Source organism: Sphaerodactylus townsendi, linkage group LG15, assembly GCF_021028975.2.
Source record: "Sphaerodactylus townsendi isolate TG3544 linkage group LG15, MPM_Stown_v2.3, whole genome shotgun sequence".
In the NCBI taxonomy this organism is placed as follows: Eukaryota; Metazoa; Chordata; class Lepidosauria; order Squamata; family Sphaerodactylidae; genus Sphaerodactylus; species Sphaerodactylus townsendi.
In genome coordinates, this window is record NC_059439.1 from 7,952,755 (window position 1) to 7,977,734 (window position 24,980).

The 24,980-nt window shown below is 44.0% G+C and overlaps 1 protein-coding gene across 2 annotated transcripts in view; it reads left to right on the forward strand.

Annotated features, from left to right (window-relative positions):
- The first annotated feature begins 3,817 nt into the window (after positions 1 to 3,817).
- Positions 3,818 to 24,980, forward strand: part of CDC6 (cell division cycle 6) — a 40,186-nt gene continuing 19,023 nt past the window's right edge. Inside the window, exons 1-8 of one of the 2 annotated variants that reach the window (XM_048518082.1) lie at positions 3,818 to 3,975; positions 6,347 to 6,547; positions 7,814 to 8,071; positions 10,088 to 10,287; positions 11,218 to 11,393; positions 14,989 to 15,095; positions 16,350 to 16,489; positions 17,475 to 17,575. In XM_048518082.1, coding sequence (XP_048374039.1) covers positions 6,352 to 6,547; positions 7,814 to 8,071; positions 10,088 to 10,287; positions 11,218 to 11,393; positions 14,989 to 15,095; positions 16,350 to 16,489; positions 17,475 to 17,575 — 1,178 coding nt within the window. In that variant the 5' untranslated portion in view covers positions 3,818 to 3,975; positions 6,347 to 6,351. Of the gene's footprint in view, positions 4,033 to 6,346; positions 6,548 to 7,813; positions 8,072 to 10,087; positions 10,288 to 11,217; positions 11,394 to 14,988; positions 15,096 to 16,349; positions 16,490 to 17,474; positions 17,576 to 24,980 lie in introns of both variants that reach the window. The other variant, XM_048518083.1, reaches the window with a different exon arrangement.

Sequence of the window (24,980 nt, forward strand, 5' to 3'; positions counted from 1 at the left end):
AGTCTGGCTACGTGGCTTTATTTACATAATGCACAAGTGTTTGAGACTTAGGCCTCGGTGATTACACATGGAACAGCTGCTGTTCCAGGGCTGGGTGATAGGTGGCTATTCAAAACCCAGAAAAGATATAGCATGTTCTTGGTAGAGATGAAGATCATGCAATGAACTACAGTGGATTCAGCCTCCAGAAAAGGATTTACTTTACCCAGGAAATAGCTGACTGAATTATGTTTGTTGCTACACAACTGGAATGATCACTGCTGGCTTAGCTTGAAAGAGAAATATGTGAGGAACAGGTCTAGCAGCATCTGTATTTAAATGAAGAAGAGTGGATTTATATCCCCCCTGGTGAGGTGGGTGGGTTGAGAGAGTTCAGAAGAACTGTGACTTGCCCAAGGTCATCCAGCTGGCATGTGTTGGAGTGCACAGGCTAATCTGAATTCCCCAGATAAGCCTCCACAGCTCAAGCAGCAGAGCGGGGAATCACACCAAGTTCTTCTAAATTAGACTGCACCTGTTCTTAACCACTACGCTACTGCTGCTCCCTGAAGCAGCATATGGCAAAGCAGCAGCTCTCGGGGTACAAAATATTATAAGCCATCTCGAACCTTGAGGAAAGACAGGGTATAAATGTTTTAATAAATGAGCTATTCATTTACACAAGCTCCACATTTCTCCCTAGTGACTCACTGGTTTAAAACATAATTTTCTTCTATTCTATCCTCAGTGCAACCCTATGAAGTACATTAGACTGATAATTACTAGCCTGAGATCATCTTGGAAGCTTTCATGGCGGAGTGGGGATCATAGCCTGGGTCTCCCAAGTGCTAGTCTAATACTTGAACCTCTGCACCATGCTGGGGCTGCATGGTGTAGTGGTTAAGAGCAGGAGAACTGGGTTTGATTCCCTGCTCTGCCACTTGAGTTGTGGAGGCCTATCTGGTGAACCAGGTTAGCTTGTGCACTCCAACACATACCAGCTGGGTGACCTTGGGCTACCCACAGTTCTTTGGAACTCTCTCAGCCCCTCCCACTTCACAGGGTGTTGGGTGGGGAAAGGAGATTGTAAGCCCCTTTGAGTCTCCTTACAGGACAGAAAGGGGGAATATAAATCCTAACTCTTCTTACTTCTGCATTCATGTCCTGTTTATGAGGTTCTTTCAGCAGCTGTTTTGGAACATACCATGGCGCTAATAGCAAAAAAAAAGTCTATGGTCTGTTGGCCTAAGTTAGGTGCAAGTTCATAAAAATAGCTTTCTCCAGCTTCTACATGCTCCAGTTCATAACATTCTCAAGCTGTGCCTTTGTGTAGCATCTTTTGGGGGTGAAGATGGTAGAGGGTGTCCACTGCATCCAAATTACATATTTCATCTATAGAGTTAGGCTAACCTGCTACTGACAAGATAGCCATGTTTAAATATTTGAAGGGACATCATGTTGAAGAGGGAGCAAGCTTGTTTTCTGTTGCTCCAGAGAATAGGACAAGGAGTAATGGATTTGAGATACAGGAAAAGAGATTCCACCTAAATATTAGGAAGAACTTCCTGACAGTAAGGGTTGTTCAACAGTGGAATGCACTACCTCAGAAGGTGGTGGAGTCTCCTTCTTTGAAAGTTTTTAAACTGAGGCTGGATGGCCATCTGTCCAGGGTGTTTTGTGCATTTCTGGATGGTGGGGGTTTGGACTTGATGGCCCTTGTGGTCTCTTCCAACTCTATGATTCTATTCTATGATTCAATTAAGTTCCAGTTTGACACAGAATTTATGTTTTCCACTTTTTGCTGCCTCCACAAGTCAATGGGGGGGGGGGGGAGAGAAATCTGCAATCAGTGAGGCACTGGTTGAAGGTGTCCGCAGGTTACAACTGAGGCCCCTGTCAGTAAGCAATGTGTTGTATGTTCCTGGGGCAGGAAGATATGCTGCCCCTTTTTAAAGCAACCTGTTACGACCTTGATGCTCAAGCTGCACACACAGAAAGATCGCATGGAATTTTTCTTTTTAGATGATTCTGGTTTGTAAACACATTTGCTGCAGCCGCACTGGCTGATCATCTTTCCCCAGAATCAACACTACACTGAACAGCTCTGGAACAGTCCAGTATATTGCTTTCATTAAGGCTGATCAAAATTAAAACTTCATGAGCTTTGAACTTCAGAACTCTTCGTGGAGCTGGATGTTAAGAGGGCTGGAGAAAACTCTCAGGTTATTATCTTAAGGCTTTTCCCCTAAAACCTTGCGTGGCCTGATATATTTTTTATCGCCCAACCTGGACACCAAAGCTTGCACACTGGCACATAGTTTGGGTTAAAAATTATCTACTACGTCTACTATATCTATAAATTATATTCCCAAAGTGTACAACGAACTATCAAATTATCAATGTGTGGAACTGTCAACTTTGCCAAACTACCCCTCTCACCATAGTTACTTAAAATAAGCCCCCCTCTTTCTCCCAGTAATCTGGGGCCCAAACTGGGTAATGGCATATGAATAAAGCCATTTTTTCCAAGTACAACTTGCTTACTCCAGCAAAGCCTATTGGGTATGATAGTCTAGAGTAGTGTCCCCTGAAATAGTCACAGTGCTTTGTTTCAGCATAACTTTTCATGAACTACGAATGCCAAATGTTAGTCCGGCAGTGAAACAAAATGGGAGTCCAGTGGCAATTGAGCTGCAGTAGAAAATCTCAAATCTTTTTAAACTCTTCCTCCTCCCCCAGCACAAAGATTTGGGATAATGATTAGGCTGCCCTCCTCCCAAATAGTTTAGCATAAGTAGGCTTGTCAAGGGGTCGATTTTTTCCTGATTAGATTTGAATTTTACATAAGCACATTTCAGTCTGCGTCTCATGGGCCCTTATCCGAGACACCCCCATTACTCCTTTGAATCTGAAGAAAACGAGCTCTAGTCTACAGAGCTGTGCTATTTTTAAACGGGAGTTTTAGGACACTTTTGTCACTAACAGCTGATTTATGAATACCCCGTACTAGGCTTTTCAAGGCAAGAGACGTTCGGAGCTGGTTTGCCATTGCATGGCTCCGCACCACTCCCCACTTAGCTTCCGAGATGGGACGAAATCTGAGTAACATGGAATTGCTGCCAGCGTGTGTGGGGAGGGCAAGGTTGCCAGTTTTGGTCTGGGGAATGTCTGGAAATTCTGGCGGTAAAGACTGATGTGGGTGGGACAGGGGAGGGAACTCAGCCAGGTATAATGCTACAGAGTCCACTCTTCAATGCAGCCATCCCCCCCCCCCCCCCGCTGATCTTGACATCAACTGTAGAAGCAGCTCTCCAGGTGCCACCTGAAGGTTGGCAACCCCAATGAAGAGGCAGGCATGCACGTTGGTCGAAAGCAAAACACAGCCCTCCCTCCCATTAAAAAATACTTTTTGGAAAGAAAGCCTAAATGACACAACCCAGTTACGATCTTACGCAGAGTGAGTGACACCTCACCCTTCCTCGGCTAAGACCGCTCGTGCGCCACGGCGCTTTGGCTTGGGGACTCTTCCGGGAAGGAAAAAGAAAGTCCGCCTTCTGGGGCGGGGCTACGTAGGGACAAAGTCGATTGGCTGAAAGTCGAGACGAAAGGGGACGGCCGTTGCGCAAACTGATTGGCTCTGAAGAAAAGGCGCGGGCTGCAAACAATGGGCGCGGGCGAAGAGAAGAGCGCGCGCGGGGCCTCAGCTGCAAAGCCCAGGTGCGAGCCGATGGGCGGGGCTGGGGGTGCGGAGGCAGGGATTGGTTGGAAAAGGCGGTCAAGAGCCAATGGTTGAGCCGGAATGGGCAGCAGGCGCGTAGAGGCAGGGATTGGATGGAAGGAGCGAATGGGCGCGTAGAGTGGGAGGTCTGCAGTGATTCAGAGAGCGCGGGAAAGAGGAGAGGTCGATCGGTTTGGCGCGCGCTGAGGAGTTTCTGCCGGAAGGGTCGGATCGTGGCTGGTGCAACAAGGGAGTTGGGCTGCTAGTCGCCGTTGGAGGTTGGTGAAGTGAAAGGCCGGGGAACGGGGAGAGACAAAGGCCGTGTGTAGGTGTAGGTGAGCAGCCGGGTTGGTTTGAAGCAACAGGAAAAAATTGAATCCTTTAAGACCAACGAAGTTTTAGTCTTGACATAAGGTTTCTTGGGCACGCACAGATACCAGGAATAAAACTTTTCGCATGTCCACGAAACCTTGTGTCAAAAGGGTGCTGTGTGGTTTCTGGGCTGTATGGCCGTGTTCTAGCAGCATTCTCTCCTGACGTTTCGCCTGCATCTGTGGCTGGCATCTTCAGAGGATCTGATGTTGGGAAAGCAAGTGGAGTATATATCTGTTGGAGTGTCCAGGGTGGGTGGAGAAACCTTGTCTGTGAGTAACAAAGAAAGCAACCAGGTCAATAGTTGAGGGCATTTGAATAGAAGTATGAGTAACAATGAAGACTATAGCATGGGTGTAACACTGGAGATAGCAAGGTCACTGGTGGGAGCATCTGAATAGAAGTATCCTGGCCTTTGTTTCTTTTGTCTATGGTCATCCTGTGTTTGTGTGGAGCTGGTTAGACGCTGTCTTGACTCTAGTATTTTTCAACACTGGCAGCCAAGTTCTGTTCATTTTCATAGTTTCTTCCTTCCTGTTAAAATTGTCCATGTGCTTATGGATTTCAATTGCTTCTCTGTGTAGTCTGATGTAGTGACTTTCAGAGTGGTCCAGAATTTCTGTTTTTTCAAATAATATTCTATGTCCAGGTTGGTTTATCATGTGTTCTGCTATTGCTGATTTTTCTGGCTGAAATAGTCTGCAGTGCCTTTCGTGTTCTTTGATACGTGTCTGCGCGCTGCGTTTGGTGGTTCCTATGTAGACTTGTCCACAGCTGCATGGTATGCGATAGACTCCTGCAGTAGCTAAAGGATCCCTCTTATCCTTTGCTGAATGTAGCATCTGTTGAATTTTCTTAGTGGGTCTGTAGATTGTTTGTAGGTTGTGCTTCTTCATCAGTTTTCCTATGCAATCAGTGGTTCCCTTGATGTATGGTAAAAACACTTTCCCTCTAGATGGCTCTTTATCTTTGTTCATGTGGCTTGTTCTTGGTCTTGCAGCCCTTCTGATTTCTGTATTAGAGTAACCATTAGCCTGTAGAGCCCTGTTTAGGTGATTCAATTCTGCTGTGAAGTTCTTGCTGAAACTAGGATCCTATTATGGTGTCATAGTCCTATATTTGTATAATTTAATGTGTTGCATTAATAGTTTCACTATGTGCTACTGCAATCTTTTATTGTTTGTTTATTTGATTTTTATCCTGTCCTTTCCCAATCCAGTATTAATTTTCTGGATGGTTTCAGACTTCAACAATCTTATTTAATTGTTTATTTAATGTCTTCTCTGTCAATTGCATTGATTGGTGAAGCCTCTTTATGTGATTCATTAAGCTGGTCCAAACTCTCTTGTGAAATGTATTGTTTAAGGCTTTCACGGCCGGATTCAACTGGTTCTGGTGGGTTCCGGGCTGCCTGGTCATGGTCTGGTGGATCTTGTTCATAACGTTTCACCTGCATCTGTGGCTGGGAAGTTTGGGGTATATATTGTCCAATATGTATCCCAAACATTTCTTTCTCTCTGGAGACAGTGTGTAACAGACTTCCCTCTGTGATACACCTCTGAAGATGCCAGCCACAGATGCAGGTGAAACTTTACGAACAAGATCTTCTGATAAACCTCTGTTCTGTTGTGTATGGAAACTAAATGGTGACATAGATGCTTAAGCTAATATTGCAGAAAGACAGTAAATACATTAAGTAGTCAATTAATGGCTTGCTTGCTTGCTATCCACGGTATAAGCTTGTCTTCTTGTTCCTACAGACATACATATTTTGGGAGGCCAGGAGTCTTCTAATCTTGCTTAAGCATAGCAACACCTGGCATGTGCAGAAAAGAAAAAGCATAGAGATGGTGTAAGGCAAAGAGAATGAACGCTTAAAGAGTTTGTGCTCAGCTGGATTTGTTGTTAATCTGGGGGCAAGGTTTATATCAGATGGAATTAGTAACTGGTTGGCCACTGTGTGAGATTGAACACTGGACTAGATAGACCACCTGGCTGATCCATTAGGGCTCTTCTTAGAAGTTAATACACTAAATAAGAAGGTAATGGGCCTCAATCCTGTCTGGATCTTCTGTTCCTTACTCAGCTGGAATATCTCAATAGGGAAAAGGGTTCTATGTGAATGTGGATTCTCACTCCCAGTTTGTTACAGACAAAGAAAACAAGGTGTGAGCAGGATGCAGAGGAGTTGTAAAGACAAGTGTTGATCTCTTCTCTCTCCCCCCCCCCCACCCCGTTGAACTTGTCCACTAACCTCTCTGCTCATTTGGGTACCAGATTCTATGATGCGCAGTACCAGATCTCAGTCTCGAGGCCAAAGCCAGAACACCATCAACTTTCCAAAGCGGAAATCCATCAGAATACTGCATAAAGAGCTGGAGAATGAGAGAACTTCAGAGCCGGACCCAACGCTTCTGGCTGTCTCACCACGTTCCTCTTCAAACCAGGTCTTGCCTCTTAGCCCTCGCAAACGCCTAGGTGAGGTATTGTCCTCTTCCACCTTGAAGAGGTGACAGTGTTAACCAAGTAATGGAACTTTGCTAAACTGTGGTGGGAATTGGGATCAGTGAAATACCTTTTGGGGTAATTCAGCCACAACCTGTCCAAATGAGACAGAAGGCTTGAAATTGGGTTAGAAGATTGGTGCCAGATCTTGATTAGACATGCAGCAGGCTGTAGGTCTACTGCAGCTAACTGCATTCAATGGACTTCAGAGAGCCTAATTCTGTACAAACTTGGGCTATTACTAACTTGATCAGTATTATAATTGTTGAGCTGTGATTGACTAGAGTACTTACCACAAAAGCCAGATCCTTTGAGTAGGTCTGTTTGAATAGATGTTCTTGAAATAATATGCATGCATACATAAACACAGAGTATTAGTTAGAAGAACAAGGCAATTTTGTGTCTTCTGAAGCTAGGTTTTTTAAACAGCCAGAGACAAACAATTTGTCTTTTATTTTATTTCATTTATAACCTAACTTTTCTCCCCTAAGTGGCTAACATTGTTTCCCTCTCCTCCGTGAAGTAGGTTAGGTTGTGAGGGTCTCACTGGCCCAAGGTCACCCAGCAAGCTTTCTTCGCAGAGTGTGGATTTGAACCTTGGTCTCCTAGATCCTAATTTGATGCTGTCACCACTACCAACTACCTCTCAAGTGGTGATCTAGTTTAGAACTCATTTGTGAATATATGACATAAGGTCAAGGAAAAAGGGTCAAGCGGGGTGTTTAATAAATACTGATTGTACTTTTTCAAAGTGATCATCAGTGGTGGAAGGTTGTGTTTTAGGAAGGATAAAAACTTCAGAAATTAATGTCAGTCAGAAATAATTTTTAAGGGAACATGACTAGTCTATGCTACTGTTTATGGTATGTATTATCTGCTTATTTTATGTGTTATACTGTTCTTACTTCATTGTGTTCTAACGGTATAATATTATTATCAGCAGTGTTGAATATATCATGTTTGATAACTTTTTTGCACTTTTCTAATTTCTGAAATTCTAATCCTGTTACACTGTTTAATGGATATCTCATACTGTCGTACTGCTTGGTTTCATATCACACAATCTGCTTAGAGCCTCAGTGAGAGAGACCACAAACTAAAAATTAATAAATAAAAGGATTCTGTGTAGACAGGAAGGGAGTCAGCCTGCTGAATGTTCATGGATCCTTGGCTTTTGTAAACCTTCATTTCCTCCCATTTCAGTCGTCCTCTAAACTAGCTTCCTTTTACTTTCCACAGGAGATGACAACCTCTGCAACATTACCCAAGTGGTATCTTGCTCCCCAACTAAGCAGAGTAAGAAAGAGAACAGTTTCTCACCTGCCACTCCCAAAGGGCAACGCTTACTCTTCAGCGAACAATCCACTACCAAGTTCCCAGCGAAGAGTTCTGGTTTAGTCTCCTCTCCCCTCCGTAGATGCCAGGAAACCCCCCAGACTTCACTGCAAGGGCGCTCTAAAAAAGAGTTGGTGTGTACGCGTCTCTTTAAGCAAGAAGGTAGGCTAAAAAGGTTGCATGGGGTAAATGGTTGAGCTCTGGCCTTCCAAATTGCCTGTTTTAAACTGCTTCCTGGCTTGGTCAATTGCACAGTTGCTTCTGTGGAGGAAGGCTTAATTTCTAACAATCCGTTGAAGTCTGTGGAACCTGCAGATTGCATGATGGGAGAAATTTTTAAAAGAATGAACATTCCGTCAGCAGCAGTTAAGGCAGTTAGGGCAGTTAAGCTGAGCCCTCAGTCTGAGCAGGTGGAAAAAGAGAAGTCTATATACTTGCATGTATTTAGTTCAGTGGGGGTTGTTCACTGTTTAGTCAGAACTTGAAGGTGAAACAAATTAACTGAAACTTAGTTACTTAGTTTGATGTATATTGTAACCAACATAAGCTTCACATACAGCATTTTGATTTTTATTGTTTCTTGAAGAATATTTTACCTCACAATAAATGAAAAAAAATTTAATTGGCTCTGAGTGCTTGACATTAACCAAATCAGAATCCACGCAGTAGCAGAGAGTTCCTCTTGCTCTACAGCTTCCAAACAAGATACTTTAGTTGTTGAAGTTCTGGAAGAGGTCTCTGGATCTCTCACAGAATATGCTCAGTGCTTGCATCAGAATATTTTGGGGTGGGGTGTCCAAGACAAATTAGTCAGATCTTTAACATGGATCTCGGCAGTGCATTTTATCATGAATCAAATAGTCGGTCAGAATGTTTTAAGCAGATTATATTAATGAAATTAATTATTAGGGATTGTTTAAAAATCAGGAGGAATGACCTGAACATGTTACCTAATTTCCCCTTTCTTGCATGTATTGTTTGGATGCTTAGATCACCTATTAAAACATAGTAGTAAAATTCAAAGCACCAGTTTGTATTTTAATATTGTAAGATTGCATCAAAGAAGAAGAGTTGGATTTATATCCCCCCTCTTCTCTCCTGTAAGGAGACTCAAAGGGGCTTACAAACTCCTTTCCCTTCCCCCCTCACAACAAACACCCTGCGAGGTAGATGAAGGCTAAGAAAGCTCCAAAGAACTAGCCCAAGGTCACCCAGCTGGCATGTGTTGGAATGCACAAGCTAATCTAGTTCACCAGATAAACCTCCATAGCTCAAGTGGAAGAGCAAGGAATCTAACCCGGTTCCTCCGGATTAGAGTGCTCCTGCTCTTAACCACTACACCACGCTGGTCACGAATCACAAAGGGATTGTTGCTTGGCTTTCTCGGGCCATAATTTATCTAGCTGAGCAATTTTTTGTCAGTAGCGACCAGATAGAACAGTGATGGCAAACCTTTTCAAGACCGAGTGCCCAAATTGCAACCCAAAACCCACTTATTTATTGCAAAGTGCCAACGTGGCAATTTAACCCGAATACTGAGGTTTTAGTTTAGAAAAAATGGTTTGCTCCAAGGCGCGGGTTACTCGGGAGTAAGCTTGGTGAAGTAACCGCGCAACGCTTCGAACGGGTGAATCATGACCCTAGGAGGGTTTACTCAGAAGCAAGGTCAGCCTAAGTGTGTGTGGGGGGGGCAATTTTCTGCTCCCCCCACATGACGAACTCTGTGTGCGCGTACCCACAGTGAGGGCTCTGAGTGCCACCTCTGGCACGTGTGCCATAGGTTCGCCATTACTGAGATAGAACCATAAAATATTTTGATAAAACTTGCATATCAATGTGTTAAACGGGGTTGTTGGACTCTTGAAATTTGTTTTAGTGTTCAGTTTTTTAACTTCATCAGATGGTTTGTAAAATTATTGAATTAATTGTATTTGGATTCTGTTTGCCTTGACCACTTTGAGATGCAGAATGTGAATTTAAATTGAATTTTAAAAACAGGCCATGAGCAAACTTTTATGGTTCTTATCTTGCAATCTCTTCAAGTTTTGCCAGTTAACACTGTGTGGCAGAAGGCAGCTCTACAACTTTTCTGTTGGTTTTTGTTTGCCTGCGTCTTTTTGTGTGTTGAACATTCTTTGTATTTCAAATGCATTTTACTTAACCAGTTTTCTTGTGCAGGCACCTGTTACCAGCAAGCCAAGAGTCTGCTAAACACAGCTCTTCCAGACCAACTGCATGCAAGAGAGAAGGAGACACACTTCCTACATCAGTTCCTCAAGGAACATGTCTGTGGGGAGAAGTCTGGAAGTCTTTATATCTCTGGAGCCCCAGGCACCGGGAAGACCGCCTGCCTCGGCCGGGCCTTGCTGGACTTGAAGGTAATCCCGAGGTCTGAACTTGGGTTCAGGCGTGTCTAAAAAACCTTGCTCTGAAAAGTCAGTAAGAGTAATCAAGCCCACCTAGTTGCTTGACAGTGGTTAGATTGCAATGATGTTATATTGATAAATCTAGGAGCAGCAGTCATATAGTGGTTAACTCCTGAGGAGTCACTGGCTTAAAACATAATTTTCTTCTATTTTGTCCTCACTGTAACCCTGTGACGTACACTAGACCGATAATTACTAGACTGAGGTAATCTTGGAAGCTTTCATGGCAGAGTGGGGATCATAGCCTGGGTCTCCCAAGTGCTAGTCCAATACTCTGAACTCTGCCCCATGCTGGGGCTGTGCGTTGTGTAGTGGCTAAGAGCAGGTGTACTCTAATCTGGAGAACTGGGTTTGATTCCCTGCTCTGCCACTTGAGCTGTGGAGGCTTATCTGGGGAACTAGATTAGCCTGTGCACTCCAACACATGCCAATCACAGTTTTTCGGAACTCTCTCAGCCCCACCCACCTCACAGGGTGTTTGTTGGGGGTGGGGGGAAGGAGATTGTAAGCCTCTTTGTCTCCCTACAGGAGAGAAAGGGGGGATAAAAATACAAGCTCTACACAGGTGCCTGGCTTTGCAAGCTGCCATGGCAATGGGCAGGTATGCAGATAACCAATCAGTGAATCTGTCTCCTGGAAAAAGTTTTGGCCATTTGTTAGCATATCCTGAGAACAACCTTGGCCTCACCTCCTCGAACGCATGGCCATTTCTGACTCCTCAAACTTCTGTCAAATCACACTGAGTCAAATGGAGTCCGAGCAAACTGCACAGATTGGAGAAAATGATCCCGTACAACATGCTGAGAACTGCCCTGCCTGTTCCTTGGCATTGCTTTCCCCTACACTGTTCTACTCTGTTTCTCTCCCTTTTGTCTCTTGCAGGGGGAACTTGCAGGGAGCAAGACCATTGTCCTGAACTGCATGGCTCTGCGGACCCCCCGTGCTGTTTTCCCGGCAGTTGCTGAACAGCTGGGCCAGGCAGGAGCAGACAGAACAGCACAGAGCGACGTTATCCGAAAGCTGGAGAAGCGGTTGACAGCAAAAAGCAGCCCCATGGTGTGAGTAGAACTCCCCAGGGATGAAAGCTTTTAACAAGCTTTTTAAAAAGTGGCCTAGAACATACCAAGGTGGTGGTAATAATGTTAGTATTGTGGCTTTTGGGTGGGTCCCACTAACTAGTGCACATTTGCAGAGGACAAGGTAGCCATGTCTCTTGCCTCTCTGCAAACAAGTTGAGAGGAGCCACAGGACACACAGTGCGATCATTCAGCAGTGGCGAGGATTCCTTCATGATTGACTAGTTCCTGGGACTCAGGTTGTGCTTCCCATCCCCAGCTTCCTTGGGCCGCTGACCACTGCTCCAACCTTGACACTGATGCGGTCACAACTCTGGCTTCCTCTTTTCCCATCGCATACTTGTGATGTGATGTCTGCTTTCTGCTTTGCATGGTCCATGTTATGTTCTGGGTGACTCTGGTTGATTTATTTTTATTTATAATTTGATTTCTTGGCCACCCTTAACAATATGGGCTCCAGGCGGCTTCCAGTAGAATAACTCAACAAACCTTCAGAACAGTTTTATAACCCACAGTGCCCCAAGTACAGCTCATTAAGGATGGAATTATACTCTGTTCCCCATAAGGATGATAGTTCGGTCAGCTGAGGTGCTGCATTTGAGAAAGTTGTATCCTTCCGCGTTCAAATATAGTCTTGAACGAATGTGAGAATTATCATTCATTTCCACGTACTGCCTTTGTCAAAACCATTATTTTGTGCATTATTGAACATGGTACTTTGATGCAAGAGCATTTATGCCAAAATGTATTTTTACTTTCAAATGGGTGGAGGGGAGCACGGCTTGGTAGGCACCAGGTGGAGCATTCTAGAACAAAGAAGGTCCAGCATGCTTATTTCTGTGGCAGAAAAATATACAATCTACTGCCATCTTTACGTGGAACAATGTTTAGCAGCATGCAATATCAATAAACAGTCAACAGCAAAGAAATAAAAGGACCTCAATCGCATGGTGGAACAGCTCTGTCTTACTCACTGTCACTCACTAAGGTTTTCAAATAGGATTTATCTTTTCTGTTTCCCTACAGAGTTAAACCCACTCTCTCCTCTGTGAAATGCCACAGTCTCAATAGGCCTTCCTTGCTTATTCCTCTTTAGTGTATTTCCCCCAGCAATAAATAAGTAACCAGTGTGATGTCCCTCTGCTCACAAGTGCCCTTATTTTTTCCCTCCAAAATAACTGCCTGTTTCTTTCAGCTCTGAGCAGCCCTTACTGTTAGCTTCTATAGAAAATGTAGCATGTAAGTAATGTATATTTGTAATTCCTCTTTTCCCACCCTTTATTAGGAATAAATGTAATTGAGCTTCTTCAGATCAAATTTCCAGACATCTCCCAGTAAGCCAGAGAGTTTCACTTGTTTAAACAGCAACCTTTCCTAGTCAGAAACAAAGTTGGCACAAGAGGTGAACTAGGATAAGATTTATTCAAAAGATATTTGGTGAAGTAAAAATAACATAAAATAAAGCAGGTAAGTTGATAAGGCACTATATACAAGCAAGCTGTTGTTGATAGCTTTTGACACTGTTTCAGTTAGTTCTGTAGTACAATAGATATTTGCTTTCTTAGTTCTTCAGAATATATCAGTTGGGTGTTTTAAAGATTTTATAGGTGTTAATATTAAGTTCTGCTTTTCTTTTTCTTTCTCCTGAGAGAAGTGTATTTACCCTCAGGTAAAATAGTTTAGCAGAATTTCTCCACACTGACAAGGGCAATGTGACCTCAGATATATCCTGTCACACACCAAGGTTTTCGAGTAGGATTTATCTTTTTTGTTTCCCTACAGAATTAAATCCCCTCTCCTGTGTGAAGTACCACTGTCTCAATAAGCCTTCTTTGCTTATTCTCCTTTAATGTGTTTCCCCAGAGATAAATAAGTAACGTGTGCTTTTAGTGTTTCACTGCTGTCTTCATGGGAACTCTGAACAGACCACTCTCATCTACCTGACATCCCCCCACAAAGAGGAAGCTTCTCACCGAGAGAATGCAGCAGTTCACTCTACAACTGTTCCTTTTTTAACCATGATTTTAGAGAGGGTTGTGACTGTTCAACTGCATGAATGTGTGGAAGAAACTGATTATCTAAGGCCATTCTAATGTGGCTTCATGCCTGATCATGGAACTGCTTTGGTCGCCCTAAACGATGACCTTTTCTGGAAGAGAGATAAGGAAAATGCGATCTATCCTGTTGGTTCTCTTGGATTTCTCAGCAGCTTTTGATACTATTGACCATAATAACCTCCTGGAAAGACTACAGAGCTTAAGAGTTGGGTGCACTTCTTTGCAGTGGTTCTGCTCCTACCTCCAAGGCCAGTACCTGAAGTCGACATGAGAAATTCCTGTTTGACACCATGGGGTCACTTGTGGGGTTCCTCAGGGGTCCCTTTTAAATAAAGCCGCTGGGGGAGGTTATAAGGAGTTTTGGAATGAAGTGCCATCAGTGTGCTGATGACACATCTCTATCTCTCCATACCATCTGAATCAGGAGATGTGGTTGATGTTCTTGACAGGTGCTTGGAGTCAGTAACAGGCTGGATGAGGGCCAATAAATTGAAGCTGAATCCAGAGAAGACAGAGGTGTGTCTGGGTCTCAGGTCTGAAGTGAAGAGGCACCTGGAAGGGACAGGTGCAACATCTAAGGGTGCTCTTGGACTCTGCCATGATGCTTCAGGTGGAGGTGGTAGCCAGGAGTATCTATGCCCAGCTCTAGCTGGTTCGCCAGTTATGGCCCCTACTGGACAGAGACAATCTGGCTACAGTAATCCATGCTCTGGTAACCTTCAGATTGGACTATTGTAATGCTGTCCTTGAAGACAGTTCAAAAACTGTAGCTAGCACTGGGTGTGACAGCGAGACCGCTAACAGATACTGCTGCCAGGCACATATCACGCCCATTTGCCAAGAACCACTGTATGCCAGTTTGCTACCAAGTTCGATTGAAGGTGCTTTGACTTAGAAAATCCTAAATGGCTTGGGTCCCAATTATCTAAAGGAATGCCCTCTCCCTTATTTACCTGCCTGTGCCTTAAGATCAGCAGCAAAGCACTTCTGATAGTATCACCACCTTCAGTGGTTTAAAAGAAGGTGACTCGAAATAGGGCTTCCTCAGTGGTGGCCTTGAGACCGTGGAACCGTCTTCTACCCTGAAATGGTTCAAGCATCTTTGTATCCTTTCAGAAGACTGGTGAAGATGCATCTATTTTCCCTGGCCTTTAGTGAAAGAACCAGTTTTCCCCTCCTACTGTTTTAGTAATATCATGAATTTTTAACAGGGTTTTATTATTTATATGCTGTAGTTTTAAGTTTTATGATTTATATGAGTTTTATATTGTAACCTTTGGGTGAAGGGTGGGATAAAAAATACAAATAAATAAATAAAAATGCTTGGCAGATGCCAGGAAGGGTGTTGAAGGGTGTCTGTGGGCACCTCAGTGGAAACCCCCTGGCTTAGATGGTGGTTGGAAAGATGTTCTTGTGTCACAGTTTTCTTCCTTCTCCCCCATCTGTGCACAGGTATCTGCACAGGTATCTTTATCCCTGGCAGGGGTGGTGCTCACATGCTCACTTTCTTCCCTTTGCAGCTTGGTCGTGCTGGATGAGATGGATCAGCTGGACAGCAAGGGACAAGATGTACTCTACATGATTTTTGGGTGGCCCTCCCTTCCCAGTTCCCGGCTTGTTCTCATTGGTGCGTATTTGGAGACAATGAAGCTGAATCTTACTGATGCTCAAAAGTCAGGCCAAGGAGGCAGGGAATGGGAGGGGCAGGTTCATGTTTCCATTCAGTTCAACCCCATTAGTGTCTCTCGCTCATGTATCTATTTGTTTTTCTCCTCCTTTTTGGGATAGCTAAGTGCTGATTCCTCAAATTTGCATATTTAAAACCTGGAAGTTCTGCCTTCTGTTAGCTACTTTGCTGCAAAAATATGGCTGCAAAAACATGCTGCAAAAACATATCAGTAGGTCCACCATATTAAAAATGTGGGGTGGGTGCTCTGAGTAAATACAGCCAATCCACTTTTACACCCTGAGGGCTCACACACATCCTAAGACAGCAATGCATTTTAAATCGTTATAATGAAAATTCTTATGTTTACATACATTCATACAAAAGTACTTCTTGACTCAAGAAGAGGAGGAGGAGTTTGGATTTATATCCCCCCTTTCTCTCCTGTAGGAGACTCAAAGGGGCTTACAATCTCCTTGCCCTTCCCCCCCTCACAACAAAAACCCTGTGGGGTGGGTAAAGCTGAGAGAGCTCTGAAGAACTGTGACTAGCCCAAGGTCACCCAACTGGCATATGTTAGAGTGCACAGGCTAATCTGAATTCCCCAGATAAGCCTCCACAGCTCAAGCGGCAGAGCGGGGAATCAAACTCGGTTCCTCCAGATTAGAGTACACCTGCTTTTAACCACTATGCCACTGCTGCTCTTACCCAAATCATGCTTTCAGCTTACAATATACACTCACATATAATTTGTGTTCAATACAATCATATTTCGGTTTGAGCCATTGAAAGAATTCCGAAACCAAACTCACTGGAGTTTGGTCAGCCCAAACATGATTGTGGAATGATGATAAGTTATTTACATGTTAATATTTGTATTGCATACATTTTCATTATAAAGATTGAAAATGCATATTGCTTTCTTAGGACAAGTGTGTGAGCCCCCAGGGTGGAAAAGTGGATTGGCTGTATATCAGTAGGTGGCATACAAGGAAATGCCCAATGTTTTAAGCAAGAAATACAACCCTCCCCCCCTACACACACACACACACACACACACAAACATACACTTCTGTCTTTTGGGAGGTGAATCTTCAAAGGGCATCCCTACTTGTTTGCTCCCTCCATCTCACGAGGAAAGTCTTGTCAGTTCTACAGCAAGCTATCTGAAAGCGGATGGTAGGAAATGAGAGCGCCCCTTTTCTCTCTTCACAGGTATAGCCAATGCTCTGGATCTCACCGATCGCATCCTGCCCCGCTTGCAGGCTCGCCCCAAGTGCCGGCCACAGCTGCTCAACTTTCCTCCTTACAGCAAAGACCAGCTTGCCTCCATCCTTGAAGAACGCTTGAAGCCGGTAAGATCAGAGCTCCAAACTCACATACAGATAAGGCACATCTCATATCCAACCTTATACTCAGTAAGTTTCAGGATAAACGGTCACGTCTGCTTGGTAACCCTGTTCCAGTGGAGGTAGATGTTATCTTCAGTATGGATCTGTCCTTCACCTTGCACCAAGAATTCCTTCAAAATTACTTGCTGCTAAGAATTAGCTGCCTGTCTGTCTTCCTTGTTGCAAGAGTTTTCCCCAAGGTGAACCAGAGCTTAGACTGATCAGCATCAGAAGCAAAATATTCTGTACCTAAAGCTTGTGAGTTCAAGAAAAGGCAGGATTGGTTGCAGTGGTAAAAGCATGTATCCTGCTGCCAGGGAATATGTGAAGGACAACGTCAATCAATAACTGTTAATCTGGCCTTGCAAGGAGATTAGAAGCCCCACAATGACCACGAGGCATCATAGTCGCAGATAATTTAATACCTCTGGCTGGATTGTCTCTTTTAAGCCTAGTCGCTAAACCTGAGATTCTGCCTTTAACTGTAGTCTCTGCCTCTTTCTCTCTACCTAGCAGTTGGACTGAAAGCCAGCGTAGTGTAGTGGTTAAGGTGTCGGACCAGGAGCTGGGAAATCTAAGTTCAAATCCCCACTCCACCATGGAAACTCTCTGGGTGACCTTGGGCCAGTCACGCACTCTCAGCCTTGACCCTAGCAAGTATTTAGATGAGAGAATACTGGGGAATACTCCAAGGAATACTGGGGGGTTGACACAGAAGCAAGCACTGGTAAACTAACTTTGAACATCTCTTGCCTTGAAAACCCCACCAGGGATCGCCAGCTGTGACTTCATGGGAAAAAAATACAAAGCAGCTAGGCCATGTCCTGATGACAACAGATGTGGCTGGAGGATTCTTTGGGAAAAGTGGGAGCTTTTTGAGTTGCACCAAGACCCTTTGCTGGCAAAAACATCCCTCTAACCATCCTGCCTCCCTATCCTTATTCCTTAGGTGTCAGGGGAGCAAGTGCTGGACCACACCGCCATCCAGTTCTGTGCTCGGAAAGTCTCAGCCGTCTCTGGGGACGCTCGCAAAGCGCTGGACATCTGCAGGTGACGAATATATGGGGCTTTTAAAATCTAAGCTAATTACAGCGCTCAGGATGTGATTTAAAGCTTTGTATGGCATTTGGTCCCCTCCCAGGTTGGGGGTGGGGGAGGGTGCTGCCTCCTAGCTGTGTTAATGTCTGGAACCGTTCACAGCCCATTACCTTGGAAGGGTGAGAAAAATTGTTCCCTCCCTGCTGCGATTATAGATTGGCTAATTACATTTGGATTGCAAAAGGCCCCCATTAATGGGGCTCAAGCAGGCTTCTTTATGGCTCTTGGAAGTGTTTTGTTTTCCCTCACAAGTTAGTTTATAGTTGTTAATTTCTGCCTTCTTTGACCTCACTTGTGGATTTGCTGACTGGCTCACCTTTACCTGCGTTTGCCGTGCCAGTAGGGCAAAATTGCTTTTGAGTTTTCTTTTTTAAGTAAGCTAGGGCAATGGAGGTCATGCCCTGGAAGAGGGAAGAATACTGCTGTCACTTTATAGTAATGTCAGGCCAGATTTTACCTGGTTCCATCCCAAGAGATCTACAGAGCACACAGCTACAAATGATTTAATCGAGTGAGGCTGTACTTATACATAGTTACCTGAAAGAGAACCCTCTTGGTTACCACTGCCCTTGCTTCCAAATAGACATGTAGTGGATTATACTGGAGAACAGCTTAATTCCCAATATTGACTTCACTTAGAGTCTTCAGTGGAAGAATATTCCTCTTCAGTCCCAGTATGTGGGGGCAGTTTGACTATTCAATTCCCTTTCTAGAAGAGCCAGACAAAACTGATCTTTATATTCTTTTTGGAGGAAAGTAAATTTTTTTATCAAGTTGGATGTCTATAATTAAGTCTCTTAGTCATCTCTTTTATAGAGTTGTTGGAAGAACTTTGTCTCTGTTAGATGTTGTATTTTCAGTGCTTTTTACGGCCTTAGCTATTGATTGTAAAAAGCAAGCCCTACACAGCTTATACATACCAGTGGGAGAATCAGAATAAAAAAGCTTACTGAGATATGATCATGCTTTTTTTAAAAAAACTTGCCTCATAGCAATCCTGAATAATTTTAAAAATTAGTATTGATCATTTTTATCAATAATTTTTAAAATCAATTTTTAAAATCCTGAATGAAAATTAAAACCTTAATAAAATCTGAATGTGAAGCAAATCCAGGAAGTGAAACCTCAGGAACTAAAATGCTTTGATTTGACTGGATTATCCACTTTATCTGTAAAAAAGGTTACCGTATATACTCGTGTATAAGTCGACCCGCATATAAGTCGAGGCACGTAATTTTACCACAAAAAACTGGGAAAACATATTGATTCGCGTATAAGTCGAGGGTGGGAAATGCAGCAGCTGCTGGTAAATTTCAAAAATAAAAATAGATGCCAATAAAATTACATCAATTGAGGCATCAGTAGGTTAAATATTTTTGAATATTTATTTCAAAGAAAAACAGTAAACTGGCTCTGTAAGTGGAAAAGAGGGTCAACAAGAACAATATGGTATCAACAATAACTTTAAAAGTACAAAAACCTTAGCTCAACCAGCAACCAAGCTAAAATACAAGAGTTAAAATCCTTCAAAACTGGATTCCTCATCATCATCTGTATGTCTAAATGTAACCCAATTTCGATTTTAAGAGGGATATTATCAGAAATGGAAAATCTACTATTAGCTTCCATTGTAAACAATGGAGGATGGGGCATCCTCTTTGGGGGTCAATAACTTTGGATCCCCTGACCCAAGCTTCACCAAACCTGGCTGGTATCATAAAGAGACTCTCCTGATGAGACCAGCCAGGTTTGGTGAAGTTTGGTTCAGAGGGTCCAAAGTTATGAACCCTCAAAAGAGTAGCCCCATCTACTAATAGCTCCCATTGAAACCTCCTTTGGGGGTCCATAACTTTGGACCCCTGAACCAAACTTTACCAAACTTGGCTGGTATCATCAGGAGAGTCTTCTGAGGGTACTCGAAATTTTGGTGCCGCTAGCATAAAAACTGCGCCCCCTGCTGGCCGGCAAAGTAAAAACACACAAAAAATTTTAATGACCCGCATATAAGTCGAGGGGAGCTTTTTCAGCATTAAAAATGTGCTGAAAAATACGACTTATACATGAGTATATACGGTACATAATTCTGCCAAGCAATGTAAGCCCTAAGATCATCCAAGACCTTAAAAGTCAAGAGTAAGGTTTCCCTTTCTGTTCAACCCAAACATAATACTGGGTTTTATAAACAGACAATTAAAAAAAACAACTTTGTACTACTTAGATCTCAGAGGGTATGTTCACAAAATCTAAAGAACATCACTTCATTTGGGCTTTATTTCCTCACCGACAAGATTCTGGAAGTGGACTTCCAAGGCATTCCTTTTAGCAAAAAATAGCAAGGTAGTTATGGGGAATATATTAATATTTCCGATGGAAATCTCTCCTGTTATCTGTGTAGCATCATTCAAGAAGTGGTAACACAGTGTTTATCAATATTCTGTCACATATTAAAGGCCTGTGATGTAATATGTAAAGGGGGGGAGTAGACACTGATTTCACACATAAGCCAAATAAGCAGGTCCCCTTTTTGTAGGCAGATCTCTGCTTCAAAATACTTCATAACATATGGCAGTTGCTTCCCCGTCTCTGGTGAGCATCTTGAGGCCTCTCTGAGGATGTCCCATGGAGGCTTCTGCCTCTCCAATATAGTTTAAACTTTATCCTGAGCAGAACTGGGGAAATCACTTCCCTGAGTGTAGCACTTTCAGACAAATAAGCAAAATCTGAATCAAACTGCTGACAATATGTTTCTTTACGAAGCTCAGAGAAGACGGAACAGACGCCTCCAAATCCATCAGGCAGAGTAACGCAGCCGTTCCCCCCACTCTCAGTTTTGAACTGATTTCTTAATTTGCTTTCACTGTGTCAACTACTTTGTGTTTCCAACTGGGAAGAAGGGTGGATGGAAATTAAATAGGTCATACCCTAAACACGAAAAAAGAGCAGTTTTGTAGAGAATCACAACTGCTAGTACTAGGATCCCATCTGTAATTTGGGCCAGGTCCCTATAGAAGGGAGAGGGGGAGAACTCTTTATTTTTGCCCATGGGCCTGTACCAAAACACCAGAATGGAATCCCAGGGCATGATTAAAATTGTCCTGCCCTGTTTTAAAGCCAACCTGGCTCTTTACTTCCAAGAAATCCCGCTTCCAAGAGTTGCCGCGCTGGTCTCCAGTAGAACAGTTAGATGTCAGTCCAGTCACACTTTTGAGACCAGCAAGAGTTTCAGAAATCCAGCTGTTAATGGAATTTTGTACCTGCCATTTTTAAGGCATTTGACTCTTATCACTTACATTTTGTCGTAGCTGCTGAACAACTGTCAGCTTAAATGAGAGATTTAGCCTTGCTCCTGACCACCTGCAGGGTGCCCAAATTAAGCTGTGCTTGGCTCGGAAGCTTTGGGTCGAAAGGCGGCCTGCGGCGCTGCTTCCGCAACGACAAATAGAGCATTAGTCTCATTAAGAGGCAAGATAGTAATGAGCTTCTGTTAATGGGCCTTGCATGTCACCCCAGGTCTCCTTCCTCTAAAAGTGCTGAATGTGCTTGCATGGTTTCTTCCCCTGAGGACTTTCCCAACACTGCTTTAGAGCATTTAGATCTTGGTGAGCCACTGTGCAGAAGAACAGAGCTACAGATGCCACGAGGATGCCGCCACCATTTTGAAACACTGCTGGTGGGGTCCTGTGGTTCTTGGCCCCTCTTGTGCCTTTTCGACTGCCAAAAACAGCCATCAGGGGAGGGGGCATGCAAACATTTTGCACTCGATTAGGGGTGGGTGGGGAGGAAGCAAGTGGCTCAGGCCATAAGCCCTTGTGGCATTTTAAAATCCCTTCAAAATGGTGGCACTGTCCTTTAGGTCTCACAACAATGCCTTTGCCCTAGTTTGGCCCTAAAGCTGGGTCACAGCTCCCCAGGAAGAGGGTTGTGGCAACATTTGTGATTAGTAGGCAGAATAAAGACACTTAATTGGCTCAGCCTTGACCAGTAACCACCTGCGTGTGTGTGGGGGTGGTGGTGGTGGTGACTAACACCTGCAGAGAACAGTGAACATGGCTGTAACTAACTGGGAAAATGCTTTAAGATGGCTTCTCTCTTAGAATAGATTACTTTATTTACAGTCAATAACCAAATATATTACAAATCTCCAATTTAGCAAAAATATCTACAAGGCTTCTCTCTTGACACCAACCATCATCTTCCATGTTCACTAATGAAAAGTTATTTTGTGCCGAAGAGAGGGAAGTGATTTTCAGTCATTTCCTTCCACTCATCATATTTGACTCTCCTCACAATTAGCCTGAGGAGCAGAACGGGCGGGGCGAGGCAGGGCAGGCTCCACTAGGAGGGGGAGGTTGAGAAGTTCCCTTCTGTAGTGCTCCTGCAGCTTAGGATCCAAGCCATGAATAATTTTTAAAAAATTATTAAAACATTTTGTCCAACCTTTCTTTATGGTTAAAGGTGGTTTCATATAGTTGAAAAACATTTTCAAGTGAAATCAGAATAAAATAACGAATCCCAAATCTCTCCTTCCCTTCTCTTAAAAGATGGCTGCCCTTCAAACCCCTTCAAAAGCAAGGCTTGCCACACCTCCTAAAGATCCCCAAGGATGAGACCCCACCCATTTCTTCAGGGAGCCCATTTCACAGAGCTGCAGCCATGATGCAAAAGGCCTGGGTCCTGGTCAAAGCCAAACAGGCCACCTTAAATGGTGGGTTAGGCAGTTGATTCAGGGCTATGTCAGTGGGAGTCTAGTGTCTAGACTGGGACGTAAAAGTACCACTCTGTTCTACATTGGTCAGACCTCACCTGGAATACTGTGTCCAGTTCTGGGCATTACAATTCAAAAAGGATATGGACAAGCTGGAATGGGTCGAGAGGAGGGTGACCAAAATGGTAAAAAAAGGTCTGGATTCCACACCCTATGAGAAGCATCAGAGAGCTAGGTATGTTTTATCTGGAGGAGAGAATGTTAAGGGGTGACATGATAGCCATGTTTAAATATTTGAAGGGATGTCATGTTGAAGATGGAGCAAGCTTGTTTGATGCTGTTCCAGAGACTAGGAGGAGGAGTAATAGAATCAAGGTGCAGGAAAAGAGATTCCACCTAAATATTAGGAAGAACTTCCTGACAGTAAGGGCTGTTCGACAGTGGAATACACTTAAGAGTGTGGTGGAGTCTCGTTGGAGGTTTTAAGAAAGAGGCAGGAGTGCTTTGCCTGTGTCTTCCTGCATGGCAGGGGACTGGACTTGATGGCCCTTGTAGCCTCTTCCAGCTCTATGATTCGATACCTGAAAACTGTAGTTGGTGCACAGGGACATATGGAAGGAGATGGTTCTTCAAATATGTGAATCCCTACTTATGAGGGGCTTTGAAGGTTATAACCAACAACTTGAATTGAACTTAGAAAGAGGCTGACGGCAGTGTATGTTCCCAGCGGCTGGCCCCTGGCAATAGCTGAGCTGCAGTGTTCTAGGCCAGTTGTACTTTCTCAGTGGCCTTCAAAAACAGCTGACATGGCTCTGTATCCTTTCCCAAGCGTATTGTTCCCACATTTTGAAAACTGTCAGCACTTCTGCCCCTCCCTCTTCCATTTTCCTTTAAAATTATTCGCTGAAATGTCTGCTGATAGCACCTAACAAATCACATCTTTTGGGGGTGGAGTTACAAGAAGCACTATGTACATAAAAGTTGATGTTAAATAGCCATTGGCCATTACCATTCGCACTATGGCTGCTGTTCTGTTTCCACTTCAGCTCAGTCTCTATCCCTCTGAAACAAAAATCTTGCCTTGTCACCTGGACCATCTCTAGTGGGTCAGTGATAGGGTGAGAAATTTTGGGCCAGGCTGCTCTATCCACACAGCACCTTGAGGAGCAGCAGTGGCGTAGTGGTTAAGAGCAGGTGTACTCTAATCTGGAGGAACCGGGTTTGATTCTCCACTCTGCTGCTTGAGCTGTGGAGGCTTATCTGGGGAATTCAGATTGGCCTGTACACTCCTACACATGCCAGCTGGGTAACCTTGGGCTAGTCACAGCTTCTCGGAGCTCTCTCAGCCCCACCTACCTCACAGGGTGTTTGTTGTGGGGGGGGGGAAGGGAAAGGAGTTTCTAAGCCCCTTTGAGCCTCCTTGCAGGAGAGAAAGGGGAGATATGAATCCAACTCTTCTTTTTCTTGTTTAACAGTGCTACAAACTTCCCCATTTTAACAAGAGCAGGAGAAAGATCTCAAGGGCTCCTCATACATTGCTCTTAATTAACCATTGAGGTTCTTATTTCCATATAAATTAATACAGATAATTGCTAAACTATACGTACTACCACCCCTCCGTGTTCAGGGAGTTGCTAATTGCTTTCCGTGGATCAGATCCAGCGCAAAATTTCTGCTTGCAATAGAGCTCTTGCCGCACGCAAAAGACCACAGCAGCCACTTGTGCTGTCAAACTTACTGTTTCTTCAGTTATGTTCCTGCTTGCGTGACTTCTTGTGCAATCAGTTTCTGGCCAATAGCATATATAAGCAGGAAAGCAGTAGGCTTTGTGCTAGACCAGGGGTCCCCAACCTTTTTGAGCCTGGGGGCATCTTTGGAATTCTGACCGCAGCATGGTGGACGCAGCCACAAAGTGGAGGTGGAGCCAGCCACAACATGGCTGCCACAGCTTACCTTCACTCACACAGTGAAGATCCTTGTGCTATGGCGGCAGCTGCTGCTAAAGCAATGTTTTTAAAAACCTGCTCAGCCAATTAAATTCCCAATATCAGTCAGAACCCTTGCCGGGCAAAAGCCCTACCTAGCCCTACACATTTTCTAAAGGCACTTGTCAAGCGCCAGGAGAGAATGGTGCCCACGGTCACCCCATTTGGGAATCCTGCATAAGGAGGTTTGTACTTTCTCATAGAATCATAGAGTTGAAAGGGGCCATACAGGCCATCTAGTCCAACCCCTTGCTCACCGCGTCTCTCACTTGAGCAGCAGTGGTGTAGTGGTTAAGAGCAAGTGCATTATAATCTGGAGGAACTGGGTTTGATTCCCCACTCTGCCACTTGAGCTGTGGAGTCTTATCTGGGGAATCCAGATTAGCCTGTGCACTCCAACACATGCCAGCTGGGTGACCTTGGGCTGGTCACAGTTCTTCTCAGCCCCACCCACCTCACGGGGTGTTTGTTGTGAGGGGGGAAGGGCAAGGAAATTGTAAGCCCCTTTGAGTCTCCTACAGGAGAGAAAGGGGGGATATAAATCCAAAACTCTTCTTCACTCTTCTTGAAATGGACCTGGCACAGTAAACGCTCCAGGTTGCAGCTGTAAGGCGTTGTCACAGCTCCTTTCGAGACCTGTGTGTTTGGTTTTGATATCAGGCGCTGC